The sequence below is a fragment of the Rhynchophorus ferrugineus genome, unplaced genomic scaffold (assembly GCF_030347505.1).
Source record: "Rhynchophorus ferrugineus isolate W39M unplaced genomic scaffold, kcgeb_rfMv2 rfM4, whole genome shotgun sequence".
NCBI classification, from domain to species: Eukaryota; Metazoa; Arthropoda; class Insecta; order Coleoptera; family Curculionidae; genus Rhynchophorus; species Rhynchophorus ferrugineus.
In genome coordinates this window covers 21130873-21150268 of record NW_027472583.1, presented here as the reverse complement: position 1 = coordinate 21150268, position 19396 = coordinate 21130873, and the positions used below count along the sequence as shown (strand labels likewise).

Here is a 19396-nt window from a genome sequence, read left to right as displayed (position 1 = left end):
CTTGTATCCAGTAGGGATGATAATATATTTCAGACTATCGTGTACTATCATCTAATTTCTAATAATGATTGAGTCTTACCTTAGGGATCCGCCAAAGGAATCGCTGGAGTTTTTGTGCGACAAGCTGGTATTAGTTTGGACTGTATCATCTCTAGCCGAATCTGTAGACTCGTTTCCACTGCGGCCGTTCTTCAAGAGGGTTGAGTAATGTCTTTGAGGTTTAGGGCGTTGTACCCCGAGTCCACAGCACCTGGTGAATGTTTCCTGGAACGAGTAATTAATGACTGTCTTTAATTGCAGCAACTGTTCCAGTATAATAATTTTGATAGAGCAGTTTCAAGTTTATTTATTCATTTATTTGTATTTTATATTTGACAAAGGAATCCTTTATTAAATTTAGAGGATATTACTTTTACCACACCATTCATCCAGCTAACACAGCAAGAGGAGGAAGTGCAATAATAATAAAAAATAATATTTGCCATCATCAAGAACCCGGACTCAGTTTAGCAGAAAATCAGGTAACGGCAGTAACTGTTATATCTAGCAAATACAGGGTTACATTAGCTTCCATATATAGCCCTCCAAGATACAACCAAAAAAAAGAAAATTACTTGAATGTTCTAAATAACCTAGGAGAAAAATTTATAATCGGTGGTGATTTCAATGCTAAAAATACAAGATGGGGATCTAGAATGACGACAACTAAAGGTAATGAATTACATAAAGCAGCTGCTGAGCTAGGGTGCAGTTTCATATCGACAGGAAAACCAACTTATTGGCCTACCGATCCAGAGAAAACTCCAGACCTGTTAGATTTCTTTATAGCTAGAAACATAACCACTAATTACATGGAAGTTGAAGAAAATTTTGACTTAAGTTCAGATCACACACCTGTGATTTTGACGCTGAGTGAAAACATTATAAGAAAACAACAAAATCCAACATTAACCAACAAGAGGACAGACTGGGAAGGATTTGTTGAAGAAATAAACAATCGAATTCAACTAAATGTTCCCCTTAAGACAGAAGACCAATTAAATTATGAAACCGAAAAATTCGTTGCAGATATCCAACAGGCTGCTTGGAATAACACTCCAGAAATTAAAACTTCAACCAAAGGAATAAATTACCCGAAAGAAATCAAGGAAATGGTAGCTGAAAAACGAAAACTACGGAAAAAATGGCAGCAAAATAGAACACCTGAAAATAAGAATATCTTAAACAACATAACACAAAGGTTGAAGAGGGAAATTTTGGAAATTAAAAACAATTCCATAAATAACTATCTACGAAATTTAACAGATGACAAGAACACAGACTATTCGCTCTGGAAAGCCACTAAATACCTAAAACGATCCTGTCTACATAGTCCTCCGATAAGAAACATGCATGGAAGTTGGGCACGCAGCAACCTGGAGAAAGCAGAAGCATTCGCTGACCATTTAGAGAAAACTTTCAAACCAAACGAAAGTGAAATTGAACATACTTTACCGGACATAGACGGCGAAAATTCGACAATTCAATTAACAACGCCGAAAGAAGTCACCAACGTTATTAAAACTAACATCAAGCCAAATAAATCACCAGGCTATGATTTAATAACAGGGCAATTGCTGCACAATCTGCCAAGAAAGGGTATTATAAAGCTCACTAACTTAATCAATGCAGCATTTCGACTGAAATATGTCCCAGACGTTTGGAAAATGGCTGAAATAATAATGGTTCCAAAACCTGGAAAATCACCAAATGATATAAAAGCTTATCGACCTATCTCACTGTTACCGATGATAGCTAAGGTATTTGAAAAGCTCCTCTTGAAAAGATTAAAACCAATTATAGAGAGAAAAAACCTAATACCAACACACCAGTTTGGGTTTATTACCAAACATTCAACGATTGATCAAGTGCATAGAATAACAGATGTTATTGAAAAAGCCTATGAAGATAATAAAGTATGCTCAGCTGTATTCTTAGATGTAGCACAAGCTTTCGACAAGGTATGGCACAAAGGCCTCGTCCATAAGCTACAGAAAATGTTACCGAAGCAACACACCGAACTATTAAAATCTTACATCACAGCCAGAATGTTTAGAGTGAAACAAGAGGAAGCTTACTCTACAATAAAAGAAGCTAAAGCAGGTGTACCACAAGGAAGTGTACTGGGGCCAATTCTGTACCTACTTTATACATGTGATATACCACAAATCGAAAACATCACAATGGCTACATTTGCTGATGATACTGCTATTCTTGCTGTCGGAAACAATAGCGAAGAAGCAACCCGAAACCTACAACAGGCTACTGACACTATAAATAAATGGACCCAAATCTGGAAAATACAAATTAACCAAAACAAATCTGTGCATGTTCAATTCACCTATAAACAGGCCGCGCATACACCATTGACCATAAACCACACTGTCATACCATACAGCAATAATGCTAAGTATCTCGGAATGACACTTGATGCAAAACTACGGTGGAAGGAACATGTCAAAAAGAAAAGAAAAGATCTTGAGTTAAAATATAGAAAAATGTATTGGCTAATTGGAAGAAAATCTCAATTAACTATACATAATAAATTACTTCTATATAAACAAATATTAAAACCTATATGGACATACGGAATACAATTATGGGGATGTTCCGCAAAAAGCAACATAAATCTAATACAAGTTTTCCAGAACAAAGTCCTAAGAAGCATCGTAGGTGCACCCAGATATTATCGGACCATTTATTTACATCGAGATCTTCAGATACCGACTGTCAAACAAGAAATTAAAAGAATTGCAAAGAGACATGAGGAGAGACTTCACTCTCATGTTAATTTCGAAGTATTACAACTCTTGGATAACACCAAAACCGGACGCAGACTCAAAAGGACCAAACCATTTGAACTTGTGTAGTGTGTTGTAGTGTAGTGCAGTGAGGTGCATTAGAAAAAACTCAAAGTGTTAAAACAATTATTATTATGCTAGAGACTATGTAGGACTGATGAGTCCTATTAGATATATACCTAGATTTAAGCTATTATAAGGACAAATTGTAGGTTAGTCGGCAACGACTAGTAACAATGTATATAATTATAAAAAAAAAAAAAAAAAAAAAAAAAAAATTTGTATTTTATAGACCCATCAGCCTCCGAGACTATTTAGGGCCTATTTACAGATATACAGTATACAACACATTTACAGTATCAGTTAAAGTATACAATATTATTACAAGTATGTTACAAGATGACAAGCAAAACATGTAAAAGCATACAAATACAGAAATATATGAATGCTACAGTATAATGGTCGCATAATTCATAACAGTGATAAGGATACAAGGTACAAAAAATTCAAACGAACATGTGTGATATTGCGTAGATGCACACTATTATATTTCTAGTAATAGCCTAAGCCATTGGTCCATCTTCCCTCCCAGGTTTATCAACCGTCTTTGCGAGCTGTATCGGCATTCGATTAGTATGTGTTCAGTTGACAGTAAGGATTCACATTCGACGCACAGTGGTGGACTTCCTCCCTTAATGAGAAACTCATCGGTCAATTTGACAGTGCAGTGACGAATTCTGGGACGCGAAAATAAACCTAAGTAGCGCCTGTTGACGTTACTGGTGTTAAGGCCATGATAATACTCTTTTCTAATCTCCCAAAGCTAAGGTAAAAGATAAAGATTATTTGAAGCCATAAAATAAGCCATGAAAATAATCAACAGTTAAAAGGACATATAGGCCAAATAGAAAATATTATGAATTATTAACATCAATTTTGTAACCATTTTAAAGATTTTTTCAAGAATCGTGTACACAGGTAGTAGCAGAAGAAATAAAAAAAATACTGTGATATCAAACCGACTTGACAAGGAAACACACCATGGAAGGAAACAAGAACTAAACGTAAAAAGGTAAATATGCTCTCGAATGAAAACAAGATACTTTGATATATAATTGTTAATTAGCCTAATCCACGCCTCCAGGGGATACCACTACTTAAAAATATGTGCCTAGAACTCTATATCATGGGTGGTGTGGAAAAAAGTTCAATGTAAATATAATAAAACAATTCGAACCTACAAACTACCTGAGTTCTTAATGGTAGTTTTAAGTCCTTCTATAATATTTGGAATACATGTACTCTAATGTTAAAATAAATTATATTTGATAACAATATTTTTGTTTAATTATTTTATATAGTTTAGAATTTTGTTATATTGGCTTTGACCCAAACTGAACAAAAATTCATAGTTGATGCGGCAACATTGCGACGTTTTGACGTCACAAATTTCGATGACGCATAAACAAATAAACTTTGAATAGACATTACATATCACTCCAATGAAACAGTCGAAGTACGTAATATATTACGTCGAATTTAATGCCCAATGCGGTTTGTCGAAATATAATAATGGTGTTTCTCGAATATACTGAATAACCGAGTATTTTGAGGTATAACGCATAATAGAAAAACATAAAAACAAAAAAAAACATAGAGCATAATAGATAAACGATAATTATTTTAAAGTTTCTTCAATATAACTAAAACCTTTCTATTCAATGGGGCATCTATTTAAACCAATATAATCTCTTTTTACTGAACGCCCGCCTGCCTGGTATTTGTGTGTGAATAAAATTGACTGCGTCTAGTTTGAGGGATTATGGCAGATTGTAATTAAAATTTCAATTTCTAGAAGGCCAAGTAATTAAAATTTCTATTTATTTAATTCTGCTATACAGACAATCGATTTTAAAACAAGCTTTTCGAGACACTCGATGAATAATGTTTCATATATTTAACATATGTGCTATAAGTGTTTGATTTTGGTATAGTATAGGATGAAGAATTTCAGAATATGATTTCGATGCTAATTATATCGACTACGACTATAGAACACATAAAAATCTACGAAACATGGATTAGGCCTGCGGTTTATTTCAGAAAATAGTTTCAAAGCCAACAAAATTGGACAGGGCTATAAAAATATCTTGGAGAAATGGTATATAACAAATGATTAGAGAAAGAAAATGTTTATTGATAGATAAGTTATAGGTATGATGAAAGATAAAGTGATCATATGGGCACTGTAAAATAAAATTCAAAGACTTATGGACTTATCGACCACTGAGAAACGCATACGTATACCGATCGACACTCTGTCGTTTCAAAGCTTTTCTCAGGTAACTCAGTGAGGTTGGCCTTCATCTTAGTCTCAATATTAGTGGTTTTGTTTCACCATATTAGAAAGCATCAAATATCAATTATATTGTCTCAATTCTTTGAACAGGAACAATAGTAACAAAATTAGTTGAAATTACCGATTTGATCCCAGTATAAAAAAGTTAACCTAACGGTTTGGTTTGATTTATGATAGATGAAACCTAAATTATCTCCAATGACGTTCTGTATCGCCTCTCAACAAGTCGCATCTTTTTTCCATAAAATAAAATAGTATTTTAAGGTAAATGTTTTTTTTTTGTTTTGAACCTTTTTACATTCCATAATTGGTACAGTTGGAATGATGTTGAGGAGATCATAAGACTGTTGTCTTTCGAATTCATTCTATTAATCAAATTAATTAGGAAGAAAATAAGACAGCTTGCTGCTGGATTTATTTCCGTAATTACTCGAAGCACTTGTTTTTGTCGTTCAGGCAAAAGTGTAGCAGATGAAGCAATTAGGTCACAAAAGGTGGATTGAATGTACTCAAAGATCATTAGCCATAAAGAATTACAAGTAGAAACATCCATGCCTTAAGAAACATCCCTAGTCCGTGAATTCCTGGGAAGCATCAGAATTCAGGGTTAAGGCCAGCAATGACAGACTGACTATATTTGGACAGAAGCTTGTATTAGGCGTACGGCCACCAAAGGTGGATTGAAGTAATTTCATACAGGGATATCATGGAAAATTCGCTGAAAACAGCGTCATTTCGAATAAAAACAAAATATATTAGATAGGACAACGGCCATGTACATCCCTGTGGTTCTTTATTTAGGACGGACTGCGTATCCGAGGAATCGGGGGAATGTGTGACTTTTGGTTTAGTAGTTAATAGGTAAAAACTAGTGTTGGGAACAACTATCGACTGAAATCGACTATCGACTGTTTAGTAATTAACTACTGTTTAATATAGACTGTTTCAGTCGTATACTTTTAGTTACTATGTTTGCTTGTACTAGTTTCATTCGACTGATTTTTAATGTTCTGGCTCTGTCGTCTTAGACGCGACCTTGACAAAAATGTACCCAATTTATGCTTACATAGATTTCTATGTAATATATATATAGTTTTATGATTTTCTTGGTAGTTTGCTTGTAAATAACAATATGTTGTATATTAATATAGCAGTATTTAGGAACAATATTTTTTAAAATACTTTTGACTGTTTTTATGGCAATAATAGGTAATATTTCGATTACTCTTTCGATTTTTATTAAAAAATATTTCAAAAAGTTCTAGTAGTTATTGTGGGATCATTTTGAATTATGTCATGATTTTGATATGATTGGGTATATGTTTAATTTTTATTTAGTATTTCTGGTTATTGTACACCTTTAATTTTTATGTTTTGTTTGAGTTCTATTATATTGCCTATATCTATTATAGTATATTATTTGAAAATAGCAACTAAAATACGATAAAACATTTGTGGGGTATTATTACATTCCATAGAAAAAAATCCATTACCCTTTACAGATCCACAGAACATTCAAGTGTAAATGTAACTCTACTTCCTTTAAAATTAAATTTGTTTTTGTATTTTAGTAATATTCAATAATTATTTTTTTCCTTTTCTTTGTTAAAGTTAGTACGTGATGGAATATATATACATCTCAGTCACTCTTATACTACCATTGGAAATAATTGAATAAGCACCTTTAGAATTAACTGCATTAAGCAATTATCTCCGTCCTTTCCTCTCTCACAATTTGTACAGGAAAGAATTGTACATCTTCGTCTGACATCACGAATGGATAAAAACAGTCGAACCGTGTATTTGACTAAAAATAGTAATTACTATTTTCAGTCGCTAGTTTTTTTACTATAGACTGTTTTGATTGCTTTGCGACTATCCACTATTTCGATTCTTTCGAACAAGTCGCGTCTTCTTTCTTTAAGTTAATATAGTATTTAAAAAAAATATAATTTTTCTGTTTTAAATCTTTTCATTTAACATTTTTAACTTTAACATAACATATTTAAAGTCGATAAGAGTTAATTTTGTAACCGTTGTTGAAAAATAGTATTTAAACTAAACTGGAAAATTTAACGGTTTTGGTTCGCTGGTTTAGATCGACTGTGGTTATAGAAAAGAATAGAAGAAGAGCTACTAAACTTAGTTCAGGTTGCGATCGGCTTTAGAAGATACATCATATACTAGGAATATTAAGAGGAAGCCTAGAAAACATAAAAAGCCATGAAATCTAGTTTGGCCATGAAACATGACGAGCTATGATGAATAGGGTAAAAAAAATTAATATAAATAAGACTTGTGAAAAAGGCGACACGAAAATTCGACTTGTTTAGATTATAATAGGGGATCATGCGCATTTTGTTAATATTTGTTTGTAATTAATATTTTGACTCAATGTCACATGATTAGAAGAGTTATCCAAAATTGTTTATTAGAACAAATAAATTTAACTCTAGAAATTTGTTTTTTTTGCAATTTTTTTCTCTAACCAGTGCCTGTCAAGTTTAAATTGATAGTTCATTGTTAAATTTTCATTTATATTGTTCTTTTATTAGATATCAGATTTATGGCCTATTCTGACAGAATAACCTTTCAATATATATTTTATGTTTATCTCTAAGATATATAAAATTATTTAAAAATTTTAGAAAAATTTCTGTTACTCTCAAAAAGTTAACATGTGTTATCAGCATTTCCATAGCAATGTTTCTAAACTGTTAAGTTATAAAATACAAAGGCGTTTAGAGCGATACACCTTTTAATTTACATTAAAATACTATTTTATTTTCGGAAAGAAGAAACGATTTTATGAACAATTATACAAAACCACACTGACGGCTTCGAAACAGCGCTAGTAAAAACCCTTAATTTCGTCATGTATTGTCGTTAAACAAGTTGCCTCTTCTTTCTTTAAGTTAACATAGTATTTTAAAATAAATTTAAAATTTTTCTGTTTTGAATCCTTTCAGTTAACATTTTTAACCTTAACATATTTAAAGTATAATAATAATAACTCTAATAAGAGTTCATTTTGTAACCGTTATTCAAAAATAGTACTTAAACTAAACAGGGCAATTTAACGGTTTTGGTTCGCTGGTTTAGATCGACTGTGGTTATAGAAAAGAATAGAAGAAGAGCTACTAAACTTAGTTCAGGTTGCGGTCGGCTTTAGAAGATACATCATATACTAGGAATATTAAGAGGAAACCTAGAAAACATAAAAAGCCATGAAATCTAGTTTTGCCATGAAACATGACGAGCTATGATGAATAGGGTAAAAAAAATTAAATATAAATAAGACTTGTGAAAAAGATGACACGAAAATTCGACTTGATTAAATTATAATAGGTGATCATGCGCATTTTGTTAATATTTGTTTGTAATTAATACTTTGGGTCAATGTCACATGATTAGAAGAGTTACCCAAAATTGTTTTTATTAGAACAAATAGATTTAACTCTAGAAATTTGGTTTTTTTGCAATTTTTCTCTCTAACCAGTGCCAGTGGCAAGTTTAAATATATAGTTCATTGTTAAATTTACATTTATATTGTTCTTTTATTAGATATCAGATTTATGGCCTATTCTGACAGAATAACTTTTCAATATATATTTTATGTTAACATGTGTTATCAACTTTTCCAAAGCAATGTTTCTAAACTGTTAAGTTATAAAATATAAAGGCGTTTAGAGCAATACACCTTTTAATTTACATTAAAATACTATCTTATTTTCGGAAAGAAGAAACGATTTTTTGAACAATGTTACAAAACCACACTGACGGCTTTTATTAGCAAGTTTTTATAAGTCGAAACAGTCGATAGTCGTAAAACAGTCGATAGCCAAAAAAGTAATTGTCTAAAACTTGTAATTACTATTTTCCTCAAATGCACGTTTCGGCTGTTTTTCTATTCATAATAATAGACGAGGATGTTCGAATTCCTTCCTGTATTAATTTTGAGAAACAAAAGAACGGATATAATTGTTTGATTATCTGTTCTGTAAGTTCATTTTAAATAATTTTATATTGCAAATGGCAGTGATTAGAATAATGATCCCAAATGTATTTAATCGTATTTTAGTATTGCAAATGTAACAGTGACATAATGTAATAAACGTAATTGGTTTATTTCTATTTCATTCCAACATGCGCTTAAACGAATGGAATAATGATCCTAAATACGTTTTATGGTATTTTAATATTTCGTAAGTAAGAATTGACATAATATAATAAAAGTAATTGGTTTATTTCCATTTTATTCTAAATTCAAAAGTTTTTTTTCAGCCGTGCCGTAGGATAGACGTATTTGTACGTATTCCTTTTCGAACGCTCTTTAAGAAAGAAAAGGAAAGATATAATTACTAGAATCTTTTATGTTCACAATAGCATTTTGAGTTGGTGTAAACTTGTTTTTATATTTTATATAATTGAGTTGACTATAAAGAGCAATGGAAAAATTAGCCCTAAATATTTGTATCGTATTTTGTAAGTCAATCCTTATCAACACTTTAACCACCGTATCATTTTTAAATAAAACAGTACTTGTATTTGTTGTTAATCGGGATTATTTTAAGATTATTATTCGTTGATACTTCAATTAAAGAAGTTTTATCGTTTAAAAGGATTGCACAAACATCGAGAGATGTAGAAAATCGAAAAAGTTATATAATTTGAAAACCATATATTTGCTTATAAGCACATATGGCACTATTTTCCAGGACACAAAGGACGGCAAAACGACTGAAAGTAGTCAAATGAAACAGTCGATAGTAAAAAGTTGTCAATAACTAAACAGTCCATAGTCCTTTTAGTTAAAATTTAAAAAAAAAATTAAGCCATATATTACAATCTGTAATTTATAGTGACGGCTTGGTGGTGCAGTAGTAAAGGCAGCGGGATGGTCCTACTGTTGCGATAGACGCGGGTTCGTATCCTGCGGGGGCATGGTTGTAAAATTTGTGTTTTGTAATTATTCTAGGAAAGAGTGTAAAATGTAAAACAACAGGCTTTATTTGTTTAAACAATTATTTTGATTTAAACGTTATTAGTTTTATTATTATATTAGTTGTAATAAGTTAATATATAGTTATATTTACCATAATAAAAATCTACAATATTCCTGACAATGGCCATAAAAATAATATCCGTAGGAATGAACAGTAACAGAAGAAAAGTGATAACAATTCTAATAAGAGAGACTTTTATTAGAGAAACTAAGATTAAGATTGAAAGATTACTGAAAATGTCAGTTACGACGGCATCACATCGAATTTACTATATTTTTATGTTATTCCGTCTGTTACGCTTGACATAAATCCTTTCTGTTTTTAATCTAGATCCTATATATTGGAACTATATGTTCCAGGATTTATTTCCATGGAATTTAAAGCAGAATTTTGAATGCGCGTTTCAGAACGGTTGTTACAAAATGTTTTATTGCGGTATCCCAAGGTAACCAACAGCACCTATATTGTTTCCGGAGATACATAGTACTTTTTTATTGTAATATAAAAGTTAATTTTATATGTATAGTACGGGTTGCAACAGAATACGAATATTGGACGTTTTTAATTAAATAGTTAGATTAGTGTTATTATCAGTAAAATGTTTTATTTCGACTATATATGTGGGACGCCATCGATACTACTCATAATCTAAGCATAATAGTATATAGGAATATTTATAAAAGGCTTGTTCAATAATGCGACAATAGACAATGGAAGAATTGTGTTTGATGTATTTATTAGAGATTTGTGACTGACTGATTTCACTTGCAGTGACGAGTAACCAGTAATTTCCTTATGTGACTTCATTTAAAAATGATTAAACCTTCAGTAAATCTTTAGTTATTTATTATCTTCGATGGTTTGTATTCTTGACAGCTGGAAGACTTTATTGCATTCAACCAAAAACAACTATTGTGATAGCATACGCAGATCAGAAGGATGGAATAATAGCAACAAGAAACTTCAATAAACACCTTGATATAATGCAACTATTACTAAGAACTTGGAATACTAGAAACCAAAGGAAGAAATTCTGTTGAGGTAACTGTTACTTTAGGAAAACGTTTAGGTAGATGCTAGATATCTTGGCAGGCATCCCGGACGATGAGGATCTAGGAACACCGAAGAGACGTTTGCTGTTTAATAAAATAAAACAATTTTAATTTATACTAAGTCAACTTGACATTAACAGAGACCTGTTGATGTGCAGATGTGCATGACAATAAGAGATATTTATATTTATTAGAGGACAAAGCATTTATTCTAGTCTAGACATTTGAAAATATCAATTATTTTTTGATATTTTCAAAGCTTAATCCTTTAAATAAATTAATTATTGTAGCGACCTTGAGGCATATCGAATTTTACATCGTGGAATAACGGTATACAAAATACCCAGAGGTATATTCCCAGATGTTGAACACCGGCGGGTGTCACCAGCGCCTACTAGTACAAGATAACGAATATCTGGCAACCCCGAGATTATTGAAGGGTACTCTGATAATTTAGTCACTGTTTACCTCCATTTACCGAGCCATATAAATACCCTAAAGTGGTGATCACCCCCAACATGATCTTACGCAAAATTGGTTTTGGACTCGCCATTGGAGGGTAGGTGCAACATGATGTATTTTAAGTGACTGTTATGTTTTTTTCTGATACAATTTTTTTCAGAATTTCCACATATTTTTTAGTATTTTTTATTTCAATATTTGGATTCCTACCTGAAGGAGTTCCCCATTAAATTAACTTTTAGTGCAGGAACTTTTATAAAGTTCATTTAAATTTTTTTCCAAATGTTATATTTTTGATAATCTTTTGAACTCTTAGAGCTTTTGATATCACTCACTATTTTCACTACCTAATCATCAGCATTTCGACTAGATATTCATTATTATTGGCACATATTTTGATTTGAAAGGCTTTGGGCAGCTTCGGTCAGATACCATCGTTATTTGTTTTCCCTCGATTGCCGTAACATATGTGGTTAAGTATTAGATACAGAGCAGCCCTAGAAGCTAGGTGCCTATTGCAGTCACGGTAGACTCGTCATGTCTTCGCCGCGGTACCAGAATTACCAACATCTCGTCGTTCGAAAAAAAATTAGCTACCACGTCATCGAGTCCCTCACAGCGTCGATTACGGGAGCCCTGTTCGAAAATTAGTTTGTTTTCAACGTCGTCCATAGACCACATTCAAGTGTTAGAGCAACGATGGTGCAACGGTGTCTGTAGGACCGAGATAAATCGACAGCCGTACCAGCGTTAAATGTCAGTATATCTCAGTATGTCAAACTTATAAATAAATTTTGTTTTCATATATTCATATGTTTCAAAGCTCTTTTTGTGAATCAGAAATATAATCTCAGATGTTGAACACGGGCGGGGTGCCAGCAGCGCCAACTAGTACACGATAACTATTATCTGGCAATCCCGAGACATTTATCTGATAATTCAATCACTGACCATCATTTAGTTTAGACGTGCCACCATCGACTGCCCAAGCCACGTTTCCAGGTAACACTGCTGTCATCCCTTTTATCTATTTGTATATTCCATATTTTATATTACATCAATAAATAACGGTTAAATCGGGTAAACCCTAACTGTTTCACTTCGTTTTACCTTTATTCAATGAGCCATATACACCCTAAATTATTAATAATTAAATTTAAATTACTATTGAAGAAATAGATGTTTTAGAGAGCCGGCCTCTAGACTAGAATACTCCCTTAAAATAATATTTTACAGTTGAAATGTTGAAATCAAAGCTGGAGATTAGTTAGCGAAGTGATTTTCTATATGACATGTAAATAATAGTTATCATAAGAGTTATTTATTGCAGTTAACCACTAATGGTAATTAAAACATATTAGTTTGAAAAGTATGATACACATCAGGATTAATATAATCGAAAATACAGTGTGTAAGATATTTCTTGTTGATAGAAAAAAACTGGGGTACTGCTTTTAAGGCTATTAATAATTAAAACTAATGAAGGCAACTTAATACTAACGCATATATATATAAATTAGAGCGGACAGGTGACACATAATGTACGCTTCCTTGATGGAATGAATGAAGTCTGTATGGGCGTGAATATAATTGTTATAAGCTATAGGCGGTATCTACCCATCAGTCCTTTGGTTTTCGGATTTGTTGTTGTAACATTGTTTTACCGAAAACTCTAGGGTGGATCGAATTTGTCTTGGTTACTCATATTTCAAAAGTCACGAAACTGCTTTCTTATGGCTCGGCCAGTGGTTAGTTGAATGCTTTTAAAAACATCCAATTGTGATGTCGATGGAAAGTATAGGCATACAGATTCCCAGGGGACTCAAATATTAAATGATGAAATTCGATCATTTGCTTGAAATTATTATAGAATATTATATAAAGACAATATCAATACAATAGTAGGATTTTGTATCCATTAATGAAAAATCATTTACAAAAGATAACTTAAATTATTGGCCAGATCTTTGATAACCTCAAAAATGCATTGTTTTACTGACATGGGATCTAAATATTACGTAGTGGTACTAATTCGTAATATCTAAAATCTTAAAAATATGGAATGTCATTGTATAGTTCAACAATCTTTCCTCTGTAAACCAGCTGTTATATTCAATTTAGTATATTTAGGATAACGTCAATTTAACTAACTATATTATAACTATTGTTGCTAACACAGATAACAGAGGCAGTTCTCCTTTTTCATGATAATGCTAAGCCGCATATTGTAAGAGTTGTGAAGGATACAGTTGCAGATCGAATGGTAAGTTAGCGTTACTGATAATTATTTGTACAGTTCATGGGTTAGTTGGTACACGGTTTCGAGATATTCAAAAAGTGCGAAAATCGATGAGTGTATAAAGTTGTAGATTATTATGGAAATTTTTTTGATTAATAGATGTTTTTTTCAACACATGCCGTTTTAAGGGCAAACTACTGATCAGAATACGAGCAAAGATGCTTAATATAATTTATATTGTTTAAATATTGCTTTGCTAGATTTTAAAATCTACAAGTTTCCACAGAAAAGCATCCTAATAAATAAATGTATCGATTTTTGGATCGTATTCAGGTAAAAACAACTAAGTGACAGTTCTTAATGCGTACTTCAGTAAAACTAATAGTATTCAAAAATATTCGTCTAGGTCTCAGACGAAATTTTGAATACAATTTAAATTGACAATCACTGTACATCTCATATAATTAAAATTCAAAATCATCCGAAAGTTTGCTGGATATATAGTTAAACAGGAAATATCTGTATTCAGCTATGGTTGTGTTTAGGATATATGTTACTTTGATCAAGCCGCAGTAAATTAACCTTGTTAGTTTTACCTTTGTCAACTTTTAATTTAAAAAACTCTATAAAAAACTATAGATATAAGCAAAATTTTATTAAGCTAGTATGTATGTATTAAGCTAGGTAAAAACCGAACAATTTTTTAATCTGTCGTTTATTTGTCGATGCAGTTGTTTTACTAAAAACCAATATAAACAAAATTTTAGTTGTTTCAGAGTTAATTATTTACATTTAATCGAATGTTAAATACATTCTTAATAGGATGAAAGGAAATTTCAATTTTTTGGTAATAAAAATGAGTTTATATTACAATTTAATTTTCTTTAATGTACTTGCGTTTTTTCGGAAAAGGAACAAACTTCCTTTTACGCCAAAGTTAACGTCATTGGTGAAGTTCTGAAAACAAAATCCCTTTAATGTCCCTTAATGTAAAATTTGAATAAATATTTATTCAACTGTTAACTTGCTATATTTTTAAAAATGTAAAATCAAAATTAATTAAATTGATATGAATGAATGGGGATCATTAGTCATCATGTTGTCAATCCTTGTTACCGTTTTGAGGTGTTTTATGGTCGCTGTTTGGATTTTATTTTTGAATAATATTTAATACAGTGTTGCCATCTCTCACAACTTAATGTTAGGGTTAAATTACACCGTACGTTGAATATGCTTATTAAGATCTTAATTCTTTAAATTAATTTATTACTGTTACTCTGTTGTACTTACATCAGTATAGAAACAGAACGACTGTGGGATAAATACATCAGTATGTATTGTATAATAAATTAAAATTCAAATAAATAAACAACTTATAGTCTATTCAAAGTTTTTTAGTAATGTGTCATAGATATATGTAACATCGAAACATAGCAGTATTGTCACATCAACTCCGAGTTTTAGTTCAGTTTGATGTCAAAACCAATACAAGAAAATTCTAATCTAAATAAAATAATTGAACAAAAATGTTATATATACAGCTCTGAAAGAAAAACTCCACATATGTAAAAATATCATCCTAACATAGATTACCAAAATTCCAGAATCGTCTGTTATCTTTGCTTATAATATATTTAGAATTTCAAAATCAGATTTTGATTTAATTTGGCGTCTGGTGAATAGAAAACAGCTAAGAAAAATTGTTTTTGCTTAAGGACTGATAGTCATTGATATGGTTCTAGAAATACACTATATCATTGTACTAGGGGTAATTATAAAAGTTATTAAAATGTTTCCGTAAAAAGTTTCATTAGTGAACAAATTTCTGAATAAAGCACTAACCGAGTATTTCAGGTTAGTTTGTGCATCAAGAGTTAAAATGAATGTTCGATAGATCTATAGATCAACGGTTATAAAACAGTCTCATAGAATTCTGATTCTTTATTTATTGGTAAGTTGTTAGTTTCTATGTGACAAGACAAACTAGAAAGCAATAGATATATGAAAGCCATAGGAGACAAACTAAAGATGAGCCATCAACAACGGCGAGATTGAAGAGTGAAATAAATAGGCAAAGGGCAATGAAATTCTATTGGAAAATTCCATACTAAACATAATTAAACCTTTATGAGGAGTTTTAGAGCAGAGATTAAGGAGTAGATTTCTATCGCCAACATTATCGAAGCAATTGGCAGATGTTTTGGTGTAAGAATGAGACAATACTCCATTCAACTATTCAAACACTCTACGAGTTTATTCTGCAAAGAACTGTAGCTGTTTTGAATGCAAATAGTGCCTCAATACCTTATTAATAAATATATTTTGTGTGTATATCTCCTGTATATGTCTCTTACTTGTACCACTACATCATTGTATTTGTGTATATTAATTGTGTATATTATTATTAATCAAATAAACTGTTCATGTGTATATATAATTTTATAGCGGTTATAAAACGAATGACAGTCGGTGATGGCAATAAACTTACATTCTAAATTGAAGTTAGTAAAATGGTTCAAAATGCAATACTAATATTCCAAACCCATTCTCCATGCCCTTAACTGAGAGAGAAATATTACTACTGAAAATGCTAACGGAGATAACCATCACTAAAGCAAATTTTGGGCATTTTCCTTGAGAAAAGGAATAATTACTATAGAAGATTTAATATAGGTTGAAACATTTTAAGATATTATAACAAAAATTATACCCTATATGAGTAGTACATGTATATAATTAGTACAATGTATTTACATCATTACATTAGGAACAAATAATAGCCAGAAGGATTAATATCTGGTAAATACAGCGGGTATGGGTTTTAACAGTTTTGAAAATTACATTATTATTTAGTTGATTTAACGCCATTATTATTGAAGTATTATAAGTATAAATTGAAGTTTGTATAGAAACACAAATGTTATTGTTTATTTATTTATTAGATATTAAGTTTGTCAAATAAACAAATGACAGATAATCGAAATAGTCCAAGGCAAGCTTTTTCAACAATAGGTAGTGAGCGTTAAATCAACTAAACAATATCATTCATTGCATTACAGAACTTGCAGCGTCATTTTTTGTTCATCATCAAAGTTCAAAGAACATCAAATCAAAAATATATATATTACAGTTTCTACTAACTTATAAAGATTTTGAAAAGTTATTGAACTAATTTTAAGGCCACATTAAGATGCAAATGAACTGAGCATCATAAAAACGAAAATAATGAGAATTTTATTGATATTTGACCAACTCTTTTTTAATTCTTACGGAAAAATTATAATCGATTAGTTTGCAAATTAGCTGCTAAATATTCAAGGACAAGAATTAATTAATGAACAGTTCAAACAAAGCCAATAAGTTAGAAATATAAAATGAATGCAAAACACAATTAATTAATCGCTAAAGATCCTAGTTCGTATACCACATTAAAGTGACACGCAAAAAAGCCTTTTAAACAATCTATTCTAAAGGAGTTAAGAGTCTTTTATCCAATAAAGGACCTTCAATCAAATTAGCTTTTATATTATAGGAAATCCACATAATATTAATCAAGTTTCAAAGGGTAATGACCTAGTAAATGGTCTGTGTCGACTGTGTCGGCAACTGAGTCTTTAATGAACTGAAAGTAAAATTCTGTTAAACAATATATTTACTAGATTTGTGACTGGAAATATGTTATTTTTACCTGGATATGATGAAATTATCAATTAAATACGAGGGTAAGTTGAAAAGTTCTCGATCGATCGATTTTTACGTAGAGATGACCCTCGCTAGGGGACACTAAACAAGTCATTTTCCATCGATCGTCAACCCATACTATTCCCTATGTTCTGTATTCCCTGTATTTATATGTCTAGGCCTTCTTTTCGACCAAACAGTTAAAAAACACATCCAGAAATGTCAAACCTGCCGTTTCTACTCATATACAGGACTAAAAGTATCCTGTTTAAGATGCTGATCCGATTCGTTGTATTATATGGGTTCAGCTTCTATTATAGCTACGTTTCACCCCACCGGAAACACCTTCGGGTCCTCCAAAATTAACTCATCATTGATAAACTCTATGCCCCCTGGTTTGCGTTGAATTCTCAGGGAAACTGACGCTCCCGAAGTATAGAACTTCATTTCTAACACGTTCTCAAGGCATGTATCAAGTCCCAGACTCTCCGACAGCAAAGTTTTCATCGAGCAGGTCACTAACTCACCCTACATCCATCACAGCATCAATATAAGATTATTTTCACTTTAAGATTCACTCTAAGATGACTTTTATCTTTATTTAAGATGAGACAATTTTTATATATCTAGATATATATTTCTTGGTGTATGTTGATAGTTTCCAAACAATTCTAACATGGTGGAAAGACTCTAAACCAACAATATCAACCAACCAATCAATAAATCTAGGGGGTGCAAGACTTGTTCTATTGTAACTTTCTGTCCTCGACAGGATAACTGCGCTTGCAAATTCTTAGAAAGTTCAGATACTCTAATGCATAATGCACTCTTACATATTGAAGTATATTTAATAAATTAAGTCCATAGCCTGTCTTTCTAACCTACTCCTAAATACAAAAAAAATAAATGTAATAATAGTAATAACTATATAACTATTGCTTCATCAGAGGTGATTCAGTTTTGAACTTGAACTCTCATTCTATATTCATTCATTTATCGTATAGTCAGTTTTTAGATAAAACTGATACTTAAAAAAAACGTCTAATAATCTGTCAGAACGTTCACCTTCTCAATAATTTCCGTAACAACAATTTTCGGATTCCTTATACAGCATATAGTAAAAAAATTCAGCAAGTATTATATATCTGTTTTGCTCATCCGTATTACAACTGTGGATAATTTCTAGCGACAATTTCCGTGTTCTCCATTGTTGATAAAGAGACTAGTGACATATTTAACCTTAAAATATACATTATATATTATTTTTGTATAGAGGATAAAAAATAAAATATTTTTATTGTTTGAAATATGTGACCGCCTCATACTTAATATATCTGAGGCCTTAGACTAGGTATGTCGAAAAAGTATCTATATTTTTTGTCCTTATTTCTTTGTCGGATATATCGATATTCTTTTGCGTCGATATTTTTCGATATTATTTTCAAAGAAGTATCGATGGTTGTAAATGAGAGTATTGAACGATCAGTTGTCAAGTCAAATATTAATATTAAAACGTTAAAACCTACTGTTTTTGAAGGAGATTATAGAAGTTTTGGTTTTGGGTTTGCTCTTCTCCCCTTTGGTCATGAAGTGAATTTTGCGTGAAAAAATAGGACCGGAGCGGAAAAAAGTTCGATACTTGTATGCATATTTTATCGTTTCTTTTTTGTTGTACTATGAAACGTTGCTATAAAACAAAAATAACAGTTTTTGATATTCTCGCCCTCAAAACACAGAAGATATTTGTGTTAGAATAA

At 31.3% G+C, this 19396-nt stretch overlaps 1 protein-coding gene across 1 annotated transcript in view; it reads right to left on the bottom strand.

Moving 5' to 3' along the window:
- The window catches only part of LOC143196062 (pyrokinin-1 receptor), a 250893-nt gene that overhangs the window by 23706 nt on the left and 207791 nt on the right, over nucleotides 1-19396 (bottom strand). The window contains exon 5 of the mRNA XM_076403647.1: nucleotides 80-264. Within this exon, the coding sequence (XP_076259762.1) occupies nucleotides 80-264 (185 nt within the window). The remainder of the gene's footprint in view (nucleotides 1-79; nucleotides 265-19396) is intronic.